Genomic DNA, 20630 nt, shown 5'->3' with positions numbered 1-20630 from the left:
AATAAAATAAAATAAAATAAAATAAAATAAAATAAAATAAAATAAAATAAAATAAAAAAGAAATAAATGACAGAAAATGAATGTAAGAGAGTCAGAAAACCCAGGAGCTAATCTGAGAGTAGGGGAGAGCTTCTCATTCATGGCTTTTGTTTTGTATTAGTTCTCTTCCTGCTAACCAGTTGTGTGGACTTGGGCAGACACCACAGTGTCTCTGACCACCAGAAAGGGAATGGGCTGGGAGAAATGACCTCCACAGTCCCTTCTGGTTCCAACACTCTGGGGTGATCTGCAACTACCTTGGAATAAAGGCAAACATGGCCCCACCACGACTGCCCTGCCACACATGCATTTCCTCACTGGAGACTCTTGAGCAGATCCCGCAACTTTGAGCACGAGGCCTGCCACCGAGGGCATTCAGTGGATTCCCGTGTTTCATTGGACTCAGTAAAAAAATGCCAGCACCAAGGGGCACGGAGGTGGCTCAGTCGCTTAAGCGTCTGACTCTTGATTTTGGCTCAGGTCATGATTTCGGGGTCATGAGATCAAGCCCAGCGTCAGGCTCTGCATTCTTAGCACAAAGTCTACTTGAGATTCTCTCTCCCTCTGCCCCTCCCCCTGCTTGCGTGAGCACACGCATGTGCGCACGCTTTCTTGTTCTCTAAAAATAAATAAATACAATCTTAAAAAAATAATGCCGGCACCAAGTTCTGTGTCACGCTTTCCAGGTCCCCACATTTGAATCCCCAACACTTAAGTTCCCAATGATACTTCTGTGAGGTAGTTACTACTATCTACCCTCTAAGACGAGGAAGGTTAAGGGAGTGAAGAGTCTTCCCCTACGCCAGAGAGTAATAGTAAATGACAGTGATAGATGGATGATAAAATTGCCCTGGTTCTCCCCTCCTCCCCAAACATTGCCTTTTACTATGTGACTCTGCAGCTCCTCCCACCAAGAGGTGGAGTGTATTTGTTCACCCCTTGAATTGCGGCAGGCCCAAAGAATTCTGTAGAAGGGATGGTGTGAGTTCCTAACCCAACCATCGACAGACCTTGTATGCTTCCTCCAGACTCTCTTGGATCTCTCTGCCTCTGCCATGGGAACAAGGCCTAGGCTGGAGTGTCAGGGAGCGTGGGGAGGAGAGCCAAGCAAACTAGTTATCCCAGCTGATCGTGGCTGGGCCCAGGAGTGTGAGAATGCATGGCCAAGGCCTGTGTGAGAATGCATGGCCAAGATCAGCAGAGTCCTCTAGCCCCCTGCAGCTGCCCACAAGTGCATGAATGAGAGAACCCAGATAAGCCCAGCTCACACCAGAATCGCCCAGCCAACATGTAAGCAATAATCAATGCTGTCTTTAAGCCAGTGAGTTCTGGGGTGGTTTGTTATGTAGCATTACTGATGCAAGTGCTGACTGATACATGCCAGCCAGGCCCCAAATCCCCATTTTCTGACTCACCTCCCAGGCTTGCCCCCTACCCTTCACCTGCCAATTTGCTGTCCAGCCCTACCCCCACAAGACCTTGTAGGCCCTTACCCATAGTCCTTGGGGTAAGCAACACCCAGAAGAACAGGTCCAGCTGCTTGCCACTCACAGGGCTGCAGTTGGAGATGTTGACCCAGAAGCTATGGTGGTGGAAGCTTGGCTTGGGGAGCACATCGTCCTCCAGGCTGAAGATCTCCTCGGCCTTGCTCCGCTGCTCCTGGATGATCATGAACGCACGCCCCGTCTGGCAGACAACGCCGGTCCGCTCCTTGAGGAAGGTCAGGCAGGCGACCTGGTTGCTGGGCACACTGATGTTCCAGGACACTGAGGTGAGTGACGGCAGGCCCCAGTCCCAGTTAGGGGTCCTCAGGTAGATCTTGCTTTTTGTGTCTGGGGTCACCGTGAAAACACCATCCTCTGCAGGAAAGGGGAGAGAAGCCATGCAAGATGTTTCACTGAATCAAAATGGATGTTAACCTATCTAGACTTTTCTAGAGTTTTCTGCAATGACAGAAAAGTTCTTCACAGGCTCATCTCGTTTTACTACGCTTCGCTCTATCGCGCTTTGCAGATTCTGCGTGTTTTTTTTTTTTTTTTTTTTACAAATTGAAAGTTTGTGGCAACCCTGCATCGAGCAAGTCTGTGGCACCATTTTCCCAATAGCATTTGCCACTTTGTGTCTCTGTGTCCCGTTCTGGGGATTCTTGCAACATTTCAAACTTTTCCATTATTATATTTGTTATGGTGATCTGTGATCAGTGATTGCAACTTGCTAAAAGCTCAGATGATGGTTAGCATTTTTTAGCAAGAAGTTTTTTGTTGTTGTTTGGGGTTTTTTGTTTTTTCTTTTTGTTTTTGCTTACAAAGATTTTATTTTTAAGTAATCTCTACACCCAATGTGGGGCTCGACCGTACAGCCCCAAGATCAAGGGTCTCAGGCTCTACCAACTGAGTGAGCCACACACCCCGGCAATCAAGAAGTTTTAAATTAAGGCATGTAAGTTGTGTTTTTAGACACAGTGCTATTGCACACTTACTAGACTACAATATGGTGTAAATTGAACTTTCATATGCACCAGGAAACCAAAGAGCTCATTTCACTTGCTTTATTGCGGCGGTCTGGAACTGAACCCACAGTATCGCCTGGGTGCCCGCCATGTTGTGTCTGTGGAAGACCCGAAATGTGCTTGATGTGACTGAGGAGCTGAATTTTAAATTTTGTAATTGATTTAAGTATAAGCTGCCACACGTGGCCAGTGACCGTTGGTCAGCACAAGATTAGAGTTTCAGGTTAGGTGCTCAGGTCTTTTGAACAAAACCAATCAACCAAACAACAACAGAGAAACCCAGGCTAGTTCACCAAACCACTGGTTATCTCTGAAAGCTTCCTTTCAGAAACACCCTCGACAGAGCTAAGATTCACCCGACGCTCTGCTCCACGGTGGGACTGCTAGAGAGCGATTTCTGTTTCTGAGATTAAACTGCTTCCGGTTCTGGGAAAAATGGTAGAAATACGAAGCCGAAGACCTCCGAAAGACACACCACCTGAGCTTCCGGTGAGATGACACTCCAACGTTCCACACTGAGGAGGGTATGGCTTGTTTCCCAAGACTCCCCAGAAGGAGTTTCTCGGGGAGCTGGGGAGATTATCAGGCAGCCTGCACTGACCTTAATCTTATGGCCAAAGATTCTTCTCCCTCCCCACTCGGGTCTCTGGGAACAAAGTACGAAGTAAACCTCAGATAAAAGTCTTGGTCAATTTTTAAATGGCCTCTGAGTTGGACCCACTTGTAATGGCGACTGTGACTTTGAAAACCAACCACGGGAGAGCTCACCGTTGTGAGGGATGTAGACCCCACCGGCCTCGCAGGACGGGCTGCACCCGTGTGCTGAGAATAGGACCCTGGCGCTCCGGAGACCCATCTCTCCCCAGTCTGCCTTCCTCTGGGCACTCCACGCCACATGCCGAATTGCCAAAGCCGACTCACAAAAACGCCTGCGTAAGGATTTTCACGCTACCACCTTCCACATCTGGGACCCGGGACTATTTGGTTAGCTCTCACGGATGCCCCTGCTTGCTTCCAAAAAAGGCTTGAACCTGATTATTTGTTCTGCTACCTGCCAACTGTCACCTCCCACTGTCAAAGTCTTACTTCTAACTCCCGGGATTTTCCACACTAGGTGAATGGTGGAGTCTGGAGGAGGACACACCACCTTGCACATTTCTTGGGGAGAGGCCCAGCCCGCTCAGCTCTCCCTACTCTTGAAGTTGACAACTTAATGAAGACGATCACAGAAGCAAAATAAGAGGGATGCCCAACCAAGCCAGGGGCAGGGAGATGGGGAGGGAGAGGGGGAGACCTCCTTACCTTTGAAAAAGGGTATAAAGGACACGGTCAGGCCCTGCCTGGAGGCCTCTTGTTGGAAGCTGGGTGCAAAGGTGCGGAGGGTCACCGAGATGTTCTGTTTCACCTGGATCTGCTCAATGGAGCCTCCGGGGCAGAAGGAGCCGAAGTAAAGGTCCTGGCCGGGGACGGCGCCGGCCACCAGGTAGCTGAAGCTTGTGTTGCAGACCTTCTCTTGCGTGTGCTGCTGCAGCTTCTGGGAGGGCACCAGAGCCAGGCTCAGCTTGCCCTTGGGCACCAGCAGCCTCCAGGAGAAGTCGTGCAGCTGCACAGGCAGCTGGAGGATGTCCCCCGGCACCTGGAGGGAGTAGGACCTCCTGTGGCAGTACCGGTGGTCCGTGCAGCCTGGAAAAGAGGGGCTCGTGGTACCGGGCAGGGAGCAGACCGCCGTGTGTCCTCCCCAGCTGTACAGACCGCCCCAGGCTTTCTTGCTTTTCCCTTTGGTCTCTCCTCTCCCACTCCGTCCCCCACTCCGGGCTCCCTGAAGCTCCTTTGCTAGCTGCCCCTCTCTCCGTCTCACGTTCTTATTCTGCCCTAAGTTGGCACACCAACACCTGGGAAGTATTTAGGGTTGCGGTGTTCTCTTCCTGTGTGTCGGCCTCTCTTCTGTGTCTCTGAGTCTCAGATGCTAAGTATGGGCAGGGCAGGGCTTTTCCTCCATCCTGCTTCCCAACGTCCCCGACTATGGGGAGGTAGCTTGGGGCAGCGGTCAGAGCAGGGATGGCATCGGGGAGGTACCAGCTGGCACCCCAGCTCTGCCACTTCCTAGCGGGGAAGGCTGCCTCGCGTCTTGTGGCCCCAGCGGCTGCATCGTAGAAACTCTAAGAGTATCCATGTTGGAGGTCCTGCCGGCCCAGCGGGGAGGGGACTAGGGGTTTTGCTGTTCTCCATTCATCAAACATTTATTACGTGACTAATACATGTCCAGCACCACCAGGGGCTAAAGGGACAAAAAAATGGAACAAGCCACAATTCTTGACCTCAAGACTCTCGGTCTCATGCAAGAGGAGACAAGTGCACGGTGAGTCTGGAGGCGGGGATGGGGAATATGGGGGGCGGGGAGGCTACACAGAGGAGAGGATCTCAGGAGAGATGCTGGAAGGCTGGGCAGAGGACACAAACATGACCTCGCGAGTGCCATGCACTTCTGAAGGATGCCCGCTCCCACTGAGGCTCTGGTCCTAGCGGGGCACGTCCCCACCTCACTGTCTGCTGCCCGCCCTTGCTCACTCTGCACCGAGGACGACATCTCGGATCACACTATGTACAGCCCACCCAGCAGACCCCACTAAGAAGACATGGCGGCGGGGCAGCAAGAGCGGCCCATGGCGACGGAGGATGGTGCTAACCAGGGGGGCGTACTTATGGTTTTCTCGGCGTTCATCCACAGGCGAGTCAGGTTATCACAAAGGAAGGAGATCCTGTGTTTGGAGCCGGAGGTCAGGGTGAGGTTGTTGCTGCAGGTCCGAGACTCCAGACACACGAAGCAGCCAGGGACAAACTTGCGGCTAAGCTTGATGGGCCGTGGCTCAATGGTGAGCGACATGGCCTGCTCGTTACTCAAGTCAACCAGGTAGATTTTATCTGAAACCACGAAGGGAAAACAGGTCTGAAGCAGGGATCAGCAGCCGCCCCGCAAAAGGGCGAAAATTAGCACAAAACCTCTCAAGGCTGTGGACCATTGGAAACATGTTTTATTATTATTATTATTTGTTTTTTAATTATTTATTTATTTTTTTATTATGCCATGTTAGTCACCATACAGTACATCATTAGTTTTTGATGTAGTGCTCCATGCAATATGTGCCCTCCTTAATACCCATCACCGGGCTAGCCCATCCCCCCATCCCCAACATGTTTTATTATTAAGAGAATATACAAGCGGGTGCCTGGGTGGCTCAGTCAGTTAGGCATCTGCCTTCGGCTCAGGTCATGATCCCAGGGTCCCGGGATCGAGACCCACATCAGGCTTCCTGCTCATTGGGGAGTCGGCTTCTCCCTCTCCCTCTGCCCCTCCCCCGTTTGTGCATTCTCTCTCTCACATAATAAAATCTTGAAAAAAAAAAAGAACATACAAGAACTTTAGAAGAAATTTAAAAAGAAAAATAATGGCCTGAATTTCTACCACCCATATTTAACTGTTTTTACTTCTTCGAATTCATTTTAGTCCTTGTTCATAAGCATGCATATTTTCAACTGCTTAAGAGTAGAGTATATACAAAATTTTATACTCAGCTTTTACTTTATTACTTTCCACAGGTTTACTTATTGTTCCATAAAGTTTTCATATTCACGAGTCTTTGAAAATATTCACTAATTTAGTGGCTGTGTGATAGTTAACACGTGAGACTTACCGCTGTTTATTGAAATATTCTCCTGCTACGAAGAGTAATTAGCAGCAAGGTGGCATTAGCATGGGGATAGAAGATTCAGAGATATTATATTTCTTCACAGATGTTATTATTATTCACATATATTACTCGATCAATATTATAATTTAGTCTCTAATAAGTGCTATATTTCAAATAAATGAGAAAAAGATGAACCACTCCTGTCTGGGCCAGACCTGTTTCTCCCATGAGTAAAAGAATAAAATAAGACTGGTATTTCAAAGCAAAGAGAATATCCTTATAAATGTGGAGTGTAAATTATAAAAGAAAAAAAGATTTAGGGATCTGACAATTGGTACCAAAACACTGAAGGACAAGGGACACATCGGGAGGAAATACTTGTCAGATGGATGGATTGAGCAGTTCACAGAGAGGGAAACTGAAATGTTCACATATTCAAAATATAAAGAGCTCTTGGTATCACTTGTGATATCACTCGTCATCACAGAAAAGCAAATTAAAACGAAGAGTAGAAGGTGAGGATGAAAGCCTGCACCCTTGGGACCCCCGCGGTGTGACCGGGGACTACTTGCCTGTGTTTGCACGGCAGCTCCGGAACTGTCGAAAACCGGACACCATGTAATATAGGAAGGGTGAAATACTCTGGAACATTCCTGAACAGAATATTATTTAGCACTTAGAAAGAAAGAGGGAGATCTAGGGGCGTCTGGATGGCTCCGTCGGTGAAGCGTTTGCCTTCAGCTCAGGTCGTGATCTCAGGATCCTGGGATTGAGTCCCACACTGGGCTCCCTGCTTAGCGGGGAGTCTGCTTCTCCCTCTCCCTCTGCCGCTGCCCCTGCTTGTGCATACGCTCGCTCGTTCTCTCCCTAATAAATATATAAAATCTTAAAAAAAAAAAAGAGGGAGATCTAAATACACTAATCTAAGAACTTCCAAGATACAGTATTGACTAAAACAGCCAGCGTAGAACAATGTGTACACTACGACACCGTTCGATTACACAATCTCGGCATCAAATGTAATCGCTACTTCTAAGTGTATATACTTACGTATGTAAATGAAGAGAAACAAGATCTGCAGAGAAATATAACAAATCCGTACCTGTCGTTACCCCAGGAGAGGAGCCAGGAGCAGGGCATCACACACTATTTGGAATCCCTCTGCTGGCTGACTGAGCTTCTCGAGGGTGATCTGACCAGACTGCTTCCTGGGGAACCCGTAACAACTGCATGTTCAAGTCTCTTCTCTTGGGTTCGTTGGATTCCCCCAAAGAAGAGCCCACCACCCACCAAATGGAGGAAACACTCTCAGGGCTTCCCACGAAGGAAGCAGGATGGGGCCTCGAGAGTCAGCACATCAATCTTACTCAAGCTGCCCGTGTCCAGCACCTTTACCTTCAGTGCAACTGGGATCTTTGGGTCAAAAACGTCCCTTCTCCAGGGAAGAGACTCCTATCTTCCGTTGCCTGGGGGAGGAGTGTTCCGGGGCTGCCTGGTGGATCTGGGGCTGGCGTGGCTTCTCCCACTTTTAGTCCCTGTTCTGAAGGTGACTTGTTGCCAAATCCTGCCTTTGAACGTTTCTTCTCGGTGTTTCCCACTGTGGGATTGGATTCTGCACTTTCAGGCCTGCTAAATCAGTTACTTCTCTGCGTCCCATGCTGGGAAATGTTAGAACACTGTTTACTTTCCATTTATCATTTCCCTTGGAATTTATGCTTTTAGAAATGTTTTAAATGCCATTACGGTCTGGTTTAAGAAGGAAGCCAGTCTCTCTTTAATGGGAAGTCCTCATTTTCCAATTAGTTGTCTGCTTTTCCCATAAGAAAGTGAACTTTAGGGCTCTCTATAACCTGCATTATCTGGCACATGGTCAAGAGTCCATGATGCGGGGGCGCCTGGGTGGCACAGCGGTTAAGCATCCGCCTTCGGCTCAGGGCATGATCTGGCGTTATGGGATCAAGCCCCACATCAGGCTCCTCTGCTATGAGCCTGCTTCTTCCTCTCCCACTCCCCCTGCTTGTGTTCCCTCTCTCCCTGGCTGTCTCTCTAATAAATAAATAAATCTTAAAAAAAAAAAAAGAGTCCATGATACGTCAGGTTGTTAATCCTCATGATATCCTTGAGAGGGGGTGTGTCAGTCAGCTCAGGCTAAATTATGCTGCAGTAACAAATGGTCCCCAAATCCGACGGGTTAAAATAACAAAGAATTATTTTTCATTCACCTTACACATCCATTGTGAGCTGGCTGTAGCGCTCTTTAAAAAAGCATTTTTTTAAAAAAAGAGCATGTCTTTTTAAATCTTTTTTTTTTTTTAAGATTTTATTTATTTATTTGAGAGAGAGAGAAAGAGCATGAGCAGGGGGAGAGGCAGGCTCCCCACTGAGCAGGGAGCCTGACATGAGGCTTGTTTCTAGGACCCCGGGATCAGGACGTGAGCTGAAGGCAGACGCTTAACCAACTGAGCCACCCAGGTGCTCCATGTCTTTTTAATTCTGAGGTCTGGGCCAAAGGAGAAGGCTCTGTGACACATCAGTCCCCTGACAGTTTGAAAGGTGAACCACAGGATGGGTGCTGAAGCTTCTGCTTGGAAGGGGAAACACTCACTTCTGCTCATTTCATTGGTGGAAGCAAACTCACGTGGCCAAGCGTGTAGCCAGTGGGGTAGCGAATCTAATCTTGCCCCAGAAGGGGTGGTGAAGATTTTGGAACAAATACACAATCTAGCATAGCAGGCTTCATCATACCCAGTTGACAGACAGGGAAACTAGGGCCAGGAGTTGGTGAGACTAGGATCCAAGTTCACATCTTCCGGATTACAAAGCCTGTGCTGTTTCTGTGATGCTCTTGGCCTCTGTGGACCTCAGCTTCCTCTTCTCTGGCAGGTGGCCGTGCAGAGGAGACAAGAAACCGTGGGAACCCTGGGCCTGGTTTCCGGAAGCTCAGATATGGATGATGCCCCTTCCGAAAAAACCTACCAACGGCCATCTGATCCCAAGATGCGAGCAAAGTTGTCCCTTGATGTGCATTAGAAATGCACCAAATTTGTCAGACTTGCTTTAGTTCAAAGACAGTTCTTTAAATATTGATGGAAGGCCTGTTTTTACAACCCACACGGTACTCCAGCGATGGTCTGCAACCATAAATGGACCTTTCCTTTGGGACGCTCAAAGTTTAGATTTGTTTAAGGTAATACGGCTTTCAACATGTCGATTTTATAAACTACAAATCTGAAGCTTAGAAAGGTTAAGTAACTTGTCCCAAGTCACAGAGCAAGCCAGGAGCAGCCTGACTCCCAAACTCGCTAACCCCTGGCTGCAGCTTTCCTGGACTTTTCTGTCGTGTAATTTACATACAGTAAATGTACGGTTCCTCAGTGTTCAGTGTGATGAGTTTTGTCAACTGTACACATCCGTCATATTTATCACCCAGAGCAAAATCGAGAACATTTCTATTACCCCAGGAAGGTCCTTTGTGCCCCTTTCTGATCAATTTTGCTTGACTTCTAGTCATGCCCCACAAAGGCCATGACTCTCTGATTTCTATCATTGCAGATTTCGCCTGTTCTAGAACTTCCTATAAATGGAATCATAGGATATATACTCTCCTGTCTGGCTTTTTCCCCTCAGGAAAATGTATTTAAGGCTCCTCCATGTTGTTGTGGATATCAGTCACTTTTTCCTTGTCATCGCAGAGTGGTGTCCCAAAGAATGAATATACCACACTTGCTTGCTCCTAGATTGACGGAGATTTAGGTTGTTTCCCATGATGAGTAAAACTGCTGTATACATATCCTTTTATAGGTCTTTGAGTAGACTTACGGTTTCATTTCTCTAGATTGTTCTCTCAAGTGATTGTGCCTTTGTACCCTCCTGCCAGCCGTGTGTCCGGGTTCCAGGGCCCCACGTTCTTGCCAACATTTGGTTTCACATTTTAGCCGTTCTGGTGGGTGCGGAATGGTCCCACGCTTTCAGAGTTCATATTTCTTTTGAAGGTCACTGTAGAAGGATCAAGGACAGTGATGAGACACCCCACACTTGAGCCAAAACAGACAGTGGAGTTTGTTGAGGAAAACGATCCTGATTCTGGGGCAAGATAGACCTTGCTCCACAGGGAGCGTCAGGAGGACCCTGGCCCCTGGGTTCACACATCGCCAGGTATCTGGCTTTCCAGTTCTACAGACACATCCCATTCGTTAGTCATTTGATGTGGCTTCTTTCCACAGTTTTGGTTGGCTCTCGGGGTAGACACGGTAAATTCCCACGCTGCCGAAGGCTTGTGTTCACAGGTGGCTTCAGGGGTCTGGACAGGAGGGAAGGAGGCAGCTCTCACCTGTCACAGGTGAGGTGGGTGCTTTAAAGGGAAACGTCAGTATCTACATTTGTGAATCTATAAAAAGATAAGGCAGATTTTACTCAGCGTCTCCTGTGTGCTGACAAGTTGCCTTATCCTACCCTCCCCAGGAGGAGGACGATAGGTGTGAGTGTCACCAGTTCACAGCGGAAAGAGACCTCAGAGAGGTTCCAAGTATTTGCTCAAGGCTAGGAACTAATAGATGTTTCCCATGGCAAGAGATCCCATATTGTTTCTACAACACTGCACGTTTCCTTCCTGTAATAAACACTTGAGCTGGGGGTTTGAAAAGACCTTTGCTCACCCTCCCAAAAAAAAGACCACCTTTCACTATTTGATACTTCCTGACACTGGAAACCCTTGGGATTAGCTTCTTGCCTGAAGTTTCAAAAAGACCCCTAACAATTTTTGTAGAACCTGCAGATAGTATTTATTTATTTATTTATTTATTTATTTATTTATTTATTTATTTATTTATATTTTGGAGTGGGGGGGCGCTGGGGGGCAGAGGGAGAGGGAGAGAGAGAATCTTAAGCGCAGAGCTGGATATGGGGCTCGATCTCACGACCCTGACATCATGACCTGAGCTGAAATTAAGAGTCGGATGCTTAATCGACTGCGCCACCCAGGCGCCCCGAGATTTCTTGCTTTAAAATAAAAATGGGCTCCACGGGAATAAGTCAGAGGCCACAGTACGCGTCGACTCTGCCAGGGCAAATGTAAGACTCACCGAGCTTGAGTTACCCAACAAAAACCAAAACCAAAAACGGAGTCCACATTTCGTTAAGGGCTCCAGGTGGCTTGTGGGGATCTACAGAAGCTGAAAAAGAAGCCATAGGACTGCTTCCCCAACCAGCATTTACTCAGACCAGTTAATGGAAGCACACCGTGTAACAAGCTGGAAACTCCTGTTCATCCACCTTAGTTGAGTCATGATAACCCAGAAGCCCATGGGTTTTGAAGAAACTAGTCTGGTATTTTCAGAGCAAGTGAACATACCTTCGAAAAGCTGGAGGAGAATGCATGAAGCAGCAGGCTAGCGGTCTGCTCTGGCTAAAGGGAACCGTATAGTGGGGCAAACTACTATGAATTTGTGTAATCAGTACCCGCAGGGCCACTTGAACCTTGCAGAAATGATACAAAAAGAGGAACAGGCTGCAGGAGACAATAGAGACCTTGTTTCTCTACCGTGACTATCAGGATGAAACTCCAAGAGGGACAAAATTATCTTGTATAGCTCCAGGAAATGATGGGGCACTAACACCAGGTATGACAGGGTAGTACAGTTGACCCTTGAACTGTGTAGGGGTAGGGGCGCGGACCCCCTCCCACAGTTGAAAATGTCCATAAAACTTTTGACTCCCCCCAAAACTTAACTAAAATAGCCTCCTGTCGACCAGAAGCCTTATCAATAACAGAGTTGATTAACATATATTTTCTATGTCATGTGTATGATGTACTGTATTCTTACAATAAAGTCAGCTAGAGAAAAGAAATTAAGAAAATCATAAAGGGGGTGCCTGCCTTTAGCTCGGGTCATGATCTCGGGGTCCTGGGATGGAGTCCTGCATCATCAGGTTCCCTGCTCAGCAGGGACCCTGCTCTCTCTCCTTCCGCTCCTCCCCCGGCTCATGCTTCCTCTCTCTCTGTCAAATAAATAAAATCTTTAAAAAAAAAAAGAAAATCATAAGGAAGAGAAAATACTTTCATGGTATTCGATTGTATTTATTGGGGAAAAAAAAGTCTTTGTATAAGTGGACCCATGCAGTTCAAACCTGCGTTGTTCAAGGGTCAACCGTATTGTACTATCAAAAAATAAAAAAGAGAGTGCAGAATAGAACACTGAAAAATAAGATTTGTTTGGTAGAGATGAAGGTGAACTGAGCTCTGGAACCGGGCTGAGCTGTGTGCATTGGACAACATAAGTCGTCAGGGCTCACAAACATGGTCTCAAGAGGCCGGATGGGTTACTCCTCAGACCCAGGGCAGCCCACATTCCTCATCCCACGACACAGGATGTCTGTGGTCAAGCCGTGGAAAGACACCCCTGTAGGACTCCACCGGGTCTACTCCATGTCTAATTGGAGGCTATCTGATATTCTTTTTTTTTTTTTTAAAGATTTTATTTATTTATGTGACAGAGAGACAGCCAGCGAGAGAGGGAACACAGCAGGCGAGTGAGAGAGGAAGAAGCAGGCTCCCAGCAGAGGAGCCCGATGTGGGACTCGATCCCGGAATGCCGGGATCACGCCCTGAGCCGAAGGCAGACGCTTTAACGACTGTGCCACCCAGGCGCCCCTATCTGATACTCTTGAGCAAAGTAGAGAGAGGGTGGATAGCAGGGTTTTGGGGAGCAGACAATTAGGTTCAAGGTAACACCTGCCTGCTCCCCACCTGAAGAGATTGTTTTTATTTTATTCTTTTTGCAGCGTGGACCCACTGTGGTCAGGTCCCGCTGTGGATGACGAGGGTCCTGGGTGCTGGCTGGGCTCTGATGGCTGCCTCCGCCCTTGCTGAGGCTTTGGCTTTGCGTGGTTGCTGTTGACAGCCCATCTCTAGGCTTGAGGAGGTCTCCTGCTCTTCTTTCTCAGGCTCTTCCCCTCATCTGACTTCCTGGAACAGCCAGTCTCCCGGGTGCCCCCACTGAGGCATAGCCACCTGCCCCTTCCGATGGGCTGTGCCACTGGATCCCGCTGGTTCTTGAGTCCCTTTGGGCAAGAGGCTGCCTCCTGAGATTAGGATAAGGATTTATGTGCCAGAAACTGCGGTGGGTATGGGAAGATAGAGGAATAAGACAGATTTCTGACTGGGAGGAGTTTGGTGGGACACAGCCATGCAGATGGATAAATACAACACGGTGTGTGACGAATGCAATCCCTCCCCTGAGCGCTCTTGGAGTAGTGGTTTTGGTTTGGGCAGTTGTTTCCTCTCCTGGGGGCAGAGGGGGACAAGCGAGGGGCAAGAGGCCCTGGCCCGGGCTCAGGGAGGTGCAGCAGGAGGGAGGTCTCCACGGGGGACCAGCGGTAGGATGTTTGGCTCCGCACTCGTGGGGGAAAGAAGGGCAGAGGCTCCTACCCAAGGGGCTCAATCTCTTGAAGCCCCTCCCCACCCCAAGCTGCTTCTTTCTCACCTCCAAGGCCAAGAAAGAGCAGAAAAAGCACACAGAGCCCGACTGTGGCAATGAGGGGCACCAACCATCCGGGCCTCCCACGTTGGTTGGAAAGCACCAGGCTCTGCCATGAGTCTCCCCCTGGACTTCCTGCCAGCCTCCCGCAACCCTGAACCCCGCGCCACACCAGTGAAACTCCTGTGAAGTGACCCCCTGCCTATCTCTTCTGGGTCGTAGTCTATCTCCAAGGACAAGTGCTGTCTTTTTCAACCCTGTATCCCTTCCTTGATCCAGAACTCTGCGGGACAACACTCAAAGAGCGCTTACGACCCGCCAGGCACTGTGCACCTCATTTCATCCTGCAAACACCCCTACGACGGTGGGCCCATCCTCTCTATGTTAAGATGGGGAACCGAGTCACACACAGGTTAAGCGCCTGGCCCACAGTCACTTGGTAAGTAGGGGATCCGGAATTCAAATCCACACGGGTAGACCCTACACTCTACCTGAAGCCGTGACACCACCAAACAGTGTTAAACTGCAGTTAACCGCTCTTTACTTACCTGGCAACTAAAGCCAGACCCTTCTTGACACTGGTTTAACAATTCAAGGAGTCACGAATCAACTCAGCTCTTGTTCTGGGAAATGCAGTAAACCGGCCGCACTCACCACAGCGGAGATGATAAACAAATCCCTCGGTCTCCTAACCTCAAACCCACACCATCTCCAGATGCTTGCGTGGCTGTTTTCAACATTGCGATGATGAAATTTTGACAGTGGAATCACAAAAATGTGTCAGCGGACACACACACACACACACACACACACACACACACACACACACACACAGAGTGACGCCTTCTACACGGTTATTGTAAATCAAAAGGCGTTGTCTTAGGTTACCTGGGGCTGCAGCTTCCGGAAAAACCCAGAAGGTATTCCCGAGGCAGCCGGGCAACCCCTCCGGCGGGTCCCACACTGTCGCTTTCCAGATGTTTATCGGCTCTATGAAATAAACGTCTCCTGTTTCCACTTAACCATTTCTGCCTGGCTCCGCCTACTTCCTGGAAGTAAATACTAAGGAAAACAAGGCTGAGACTCCGTCCTCGAGACAGAACACACTCTGAGCCCATGTCACCGGCTCAAGACCACTTGTCACACACTTGTTCCTTCAGACTCCAGCAGAGAGACGGGATCCAGGAACAGCCCCTCTGAACTTGTCTTGTACCTTTGATTTCAAGATCCACACTGCTCCCCACGGAGCAAAGTTCAAGGAGGCGCTCGCCCTCAGGGGCTGATCTTGTATTTACACGACCCTGAGGGTGAGCGTCTCCAGAACAGCAAAGCCTCAGAGGGGGTGCCTCCTTCCACGTTGCATGCTGGGCACTTTGCCCTAGTCCTGGCCCTGACTCACCTTCTCTGGATTCATGGCATCTCAGAACCTCGTTCTCACCAACCCACCTGGGGTTCAGAATGGTCCAGAGCACAGGCTCTGGGTTCTGAGCTTGCTCTGCTCCTGACAAGCTACGTGACGCGGGGCTAGTTCCAAATGCTCTCTGAACATCCTGGTTTTTCACCAGTAATTGAGGATAATTCCTGCCTCCCCGTAGGGCTGTAATAAGGGTTAGCTGAGGCTAAGTGGCGTGCTTAGGTCAGGGCTTGGCATGGAGTGTGTGCATGGTATGGGGCACTTGGCCAATTAAACAGGGTTCATTATCATTATCACTGCTGACGGTGCTGGTGCCATTCTGGTTCACCCTGAGGGTCAAGACATGTGATCTAGAAAGTAACCTTCTGGGGATGCCTGGGTGGCTCAGTCAGCTAAGAGCCCAACTTTTGATTTTGGCTCAGGTCATGATCTCAGGGTGGTGAGATGGGGCCCCGCGTCAGTCTCTGCGCTGGGCGTGGAATCTGCTTAAGATTCTTTCTTTCCCTCTGCCCCTCCCCTCACTGCTCATGCTCTCTCTCTAAAAAAAAGAAAGGAAGGAAGTGAGAGAGAGAAAAAGAAAGAAAAAAAAGAAAAGAAGGAAGAAAGAAAGAAAAGAGAAGAGGGGCGCCTGGGTGGCACAGCGGTTAAGCGTCTGCCTTCAGCTCAGGGCGTGATCCCAGCATTCTGGGATCGAGCCCCACATCAGGCTCCTCCGCTATGAGCCTGCTTCTTCCTCTCCCACTCCCCCTGCTTGTGTTCCCTCTCTCGCTGGCTGTCTCTATCTCTGTCAAATGAATAAATAAAATCTTAAAAAAAAAAAAAAAGAAGAGAAGAAAAGAAAGAAGCCTTCCAACACTTTTGTTAAAAACCACAGCCTGAATGCAAGTTTGCCTCTGCTCCTTACGGTGTTGGAGTGGAGCAGCATGCCAGGCGCTCACCAATGAGCCTGTCTCACCGCCTGGCAACGCACTTCCCGAAACTCTTATAGGGTCCAGAGTCCAAGTGCTCCGGGAGCCACAGATAAGAAATAGGAAGGGAACCTCACGCCAAGCAGACTATCCAGGAAGGAAAGAAGGAGCCGGAGGGGGAGGGGAAAGGAAAATGGGGCTCACTTACTGCTTTCATTTTGTGGACGCTGGACCAAAACTTGAAACTGCAGCCGGAGGATCCCTGGATTTTGGGCATCTTGGTCACAGCCCTGCAGAGACAGGTTGAAGTTCCCAGCCATGTTCCCGGGCTGCTTGTCCTCCAGCCTGAACACCTCGGGGTTGGTGGTGGAGCCCGGGATGTAGTACTCGACCCGCTCCTCCTTCTTCTCGCAGTTGGAGACGTTGAAACGAAGGAAGGAGACGCTCGCCCGCAGGTGCGGGGGAATGACAAACTGCCACGTCATGAGCTCGTCCTCGGGGAAGCCATCTGGGTAGTTGGCAGACATCAGAGTTGCCGAGCCTTCACCCTCAAACACAGATTCGATGATGCACAGTCCTGTTGGGCAGAGGACCCCAACGAGAAAGAACAGGAGGCGATTAGACCGTCACGGCTGTCCATGCCTGGGAGGGAGCAGGGTTAGGAAGCCGTGACAGCGACACTCAGGTCCTGAGCTCTGCATGCGGTCTTTTCCCGGATACGCATACATCAGTGGTGAGTGACTAAATGCTGAATGACCGACCCAGCCGGGGGGAAAACAAAGCCCTAATCTGTAACGCCTGCCCATTTCCTTGTTGTAAATACTCCTACCACGGCTGATTCCAAGCCGCCAACAAGATATGGATGCGGAGTTCGGAGCAGACGGGCAGTAGCTCCCCGCTGTATGTACCCACAGAGGTACCATCGACCCCAATAACCTCAAGAGCACAGATGACAGTGAAATGTCGTGAAATAATGAGGAAGTGTTGAGTTCTGAGCCTCTAGTACCTTTGTTTCTAAACGAATTTACTTTATAAGTTTACATCATGTATTTCTATGAATGGCTCTGTTTGGCATCAGCCCCCAAAATGCCTGAACATTCAAACTTCAGCTGTCACGAACAGGTGTGAACCGGCTCTGGCACACCAAGGATACAATTACCGGAAACGTGAAAGGGCTGGAAGACGGGACAAAGAACTCAGCAACGGGGTCATCAAGGGAGGTCTGTGGAGCCAATGCCACTTCAGGTTCTGAAAACAAACCTTACGGGCCCAGAGAACCGAGGAAAGAGGGTGGCCACACAGTTTGTTTACTAGAAAAGGGTGGGCTCACACCAGGAGATCCACACCACTTCCGCAAGCGTGGGATCTTCCTTCGAGGTATTCAGGTTGAATCAAACAACAGTGCACACATCTGCCCGGTTCTGACCTAGAGCAGGGGGCGGGGCTTGCAGGTTTCCTGGGGATGGAGGGGCATGCTCACGTTTTATGGAAGACCGGTTTGCGATGCTGAAGCCGGAGACGTTGCGGTTGTGGAACCAGGGCAGGTGTAAGGCCATTTTCACCCCTTCTTGCATTTTGATGCGGGACACGGTGCCGTTGCTGCAGAAGGTCCCGATCTTGACCGCGGTGGCATCAATGCGGCCGGTGATGGAGTGAGTGACTCCGTCTGGACAGCTCTCCCCAGGCCCGATCTGCCTCAGGCGAGGGATGGAGAACTGCAGCTCTAGACCAATGCTCTTGTGAGCTTTGACGTCCCAGATGAAGGTTCTGTTGAGGGTGGGCAGCGCCGATGCTGGGGGCTGAAGATGGACCTCCCCAAATGGACAGGGGCCTGACATGCAGTCTGAAACACAGTCACAAAAGCAAGCTTGGTCACGAACGCTACCAGGCCACTCCTGGCCTCTCCTGACCCCTGGAGCAGATGCTGCCCCTGCCCCCCTGCCCCGCTCCCCCAGGCAGAGGCACGATCTCTGGGCCGTGTCAGTGTCGGTGGCCAAGAGCTCACTCTTCTCTGGGGAAGTGCCTCGGCTGGCGGGGGAGCCCCCTTGGGCCAGAGAGCCTGAAGGGTCGAACTGCACGTCCTGCCCTCCCACGGTGGGTAGCAGCCCACAGCCAATCACTGCTCCCCAAGGCAGGGGCGAACAAGCCTGACCTCGCTTCAAGCGACAACCTGGCGCTGTCACTTATAGGCCCGCATCGGCCTGTGGCTACACGTCAGCTAAAACCACACCTCTGCTTACTTCCTCCCTTGGCTCTATTTTCTCACGGCTTCCTTGTTTCGAGGGCACCCTCTGGACAAATGACTGAAAGATTCCTGTGTCAGGCTCTGCTTCCAGAGAACCAGATGCAAGACGCCTCCTAACTACCGTGTTTTCCAGCCTTAGTAAGCCGGACGGAGGCCCCTTGCCATGGAACCCAGGCTGTGGGATACCCCACGTACCCTTGGGTCTGAAACAGTCACGGTTTCACAATTGCGAAGGCACGGTGCCGAGCTCCGCCTTTTAAGACTGGTTTTCCCATCGACGGACTCATCAATGTACCGAGTACTCTGAACTTACAACCCCCTGTACGCCTGGAATCCCGAGGCACAGTTATCATTTTGCCTCGGGGCTGTCATGCCGCTGTTTTATGAGCAGTGCAGTTGAACTTTTCTTTTTTTTTTTTTTTTTTTAAGGCTAACAGCTAATGACAGGCTTTGGTGCCTTTCGTTTCCTAAGTCTTTTATTTTTATTTTATTTTATTTTATTTTTAAAGATTTGATTTGTTTATTGGATAGAGAAAGACACAGCGAGAGAGGGAACACAAGCAGGGGGAGTGGGAGAGGGAGAAGCAGGCTCCCCGCTGAGCAGGGAGCCCGATGCAGAGCTCAATCCCAGGGCCCTGGGATCATAACCTGAGCCGAAGGCAGACACTTAACGACTGAGCCACCCAGGCGCCCCTCCTATGTCTTTTAAAGCAAAGCAAGAAACGTTGCTCTTTCAAGGAGGAAATGAGCCTGCAGAAGAAGGGACAGAAGGCAGACAGAACAGGGAGACTTGGTTGTGTCCCGTGCAGGCAATCTGAACGGTGCGGGGGCTTCTGGCCACTGGAACAGGAAATCTTCCCACCCCTAGTGCTGCTCCAGTGCGGGGTCTGAAAGGACTGCCAGCGCAAAGTGGGATCACGGGAGAATTTCCCAGCTGGCCAGGACCTCCCAGGTCATTCCTGCCCGAGCTCTCAATTTGGCAAGGCGGTCCTGGAGTCTGGGTGACAAGTGTGTTTGCAGCATACGCAATCCCAGGACGAACGTCCAAGCTGTGTTTGGTCCACCTGAGTTCTTGCCAACACATCGTGCTGCCTAACCCACGAGACAGAGTGAGATGATAAGGTGAGGAAGGTGGCTAAAATTAGACTTTCTGTGTGTGGGTAAAGATAGGGCCTGTTTTTAGGAGCTCAAGGAAACTTCATTATATCAAGCCACCTCTGGGGCACCTGGGTGGCTCAGTCGGTTGAGTGTCTGCCTTTAGCTCAGGTCATGACTCGGGGGTCCTGGGATTGAGCCCTGCATTGGGCTCCCTGCTCAACAGGGAGTCTGCTTCTCCCTCTCCCTCTGCCCTTCCCCTCGATCGTGTTCTCGCTCTCTCTCAATTGAATAAAATCTTTAAAAAAAAAAAAAAAGAGCTACCCCTTCCAGGGCTTTCCAGCCACACCTCCAATGTACCCAGGGCCATAGGGATTGCCTCCTTCCGTGCTCTAGAATGGGGTCAGCAAATCACAGCTCACGGGCCCAGTCCAGTCCGATCCCCGCCAGCAAGCATAAACACGTGAGACATCATGGCCCAGACGTTTCCCTGCTGTCTGAGGCTGATTCCATCTTGTAAGAGCGGAGCTCAGTGCTTGGGACAGAGACAATCTGAGGTATTTACTACCCAGCCTTTTACGGGAAAGATTTGCCAACCCTCCTCTGGAAAGGTTTAAATATAGGAACTTAGCTTCTCTTTGACGTTTTCTAGGGTCCTCTAGGACACCGTGTCTAACTAACCCGAACCCTGCGTTCCTTCATCTTGGACACGGTTTCCAATTTCCTCCTTGGTTATTTATTTATTCAGGTCTCCTAACTTTCTGGCAGTCAATCTGGCTCATTACATTTTCCCTGGAAAAGATTTCTTTTATTCAGATTCCCACACTTATTATCATAATGGTGTACATCGTCTATTTTAGAAGTCACCTCTGTAAATGTCATTCAGTCAACACTTATCCTTTCAATGCTGTATCTCCGTATGTTCGCTTTCTTTTCTTCCAGGGGACTAGTCAGAGATTTGTCTATTTAATTAGTCTTTATAGAGAACAGTGCCTCAGCTTTAGTTACTAGGTGTAGTTTCAAAGCTGCTGATAAGTACTTTAATTTCTCTCTTTTTAAAAAGATTTTATTTATTTTAGAGTGAGCAAGAGCTAAGAGCAAGAGCTAAAGAGAGAGAGAGAGCACAAGCAGAGGAAGCAGCAGAGGGAGAGGGAGAAGCAGATTCCCCGCTGAGCAGGGAGCCTCACGCAGGACTCGATCCCAGGACCCTGGAGTCATGACCTGAGCTAAAGGCAGACGCTTAACCGACTGAGCCA

General features: G+C 49.6%; 1 protein-coding gene across 1 annotated transcript in view; it reads right to left on the bottom strand.

The window, feature by feature from the left end:
* The window catches only part of CDCP1 (CUB domain containing protein 1), a 56382-nt gene that overhangs the window by 5585 nt on the left and 30167 nt on the right, over nt 1-20630 (bottom strand). The window contains exons 3-7 of the mRNA XM_045778552.2: nt 17515-17877; nt 16243-16611; nt 5249-5470; nt 3851-4231; nt 1533-1898 (exon numbers count right to left, since the gene is read on the bottom strand). Of these exons, the coding sequence (XP_045634508.1) occupies nt 1533-1898; nt 3851-4231; nt 5249-5470; nt 16243-16611; nt 17515-17877 (1701 nt within the window). The remainder of the gene's footprint in view (nt 1-1532; nt 1899-3850; nt 4232-5248; nt 5471-16242; nt 16612-17514; nt 17878-20630) is intronic.

This window comes from Ursus americanus, chromosome 14 (genome assembly GCF_024610735.1).
Source record: "Ursus americanus isolate L20-20 chromosome 14, mUrsAme1.1.p, whole genome shotgun sequence".
In the NCBI taxonomy this organism is placed as follows: domain Eukaryota; kingdom Metazoa; phylum Chordata; class Mammalia; order Carnivora; family Ursidae; genus Ursus; species Ursus americanus.
This window is presented reverse-complemented; position numbering and strand designations above follow the sequence as displayed.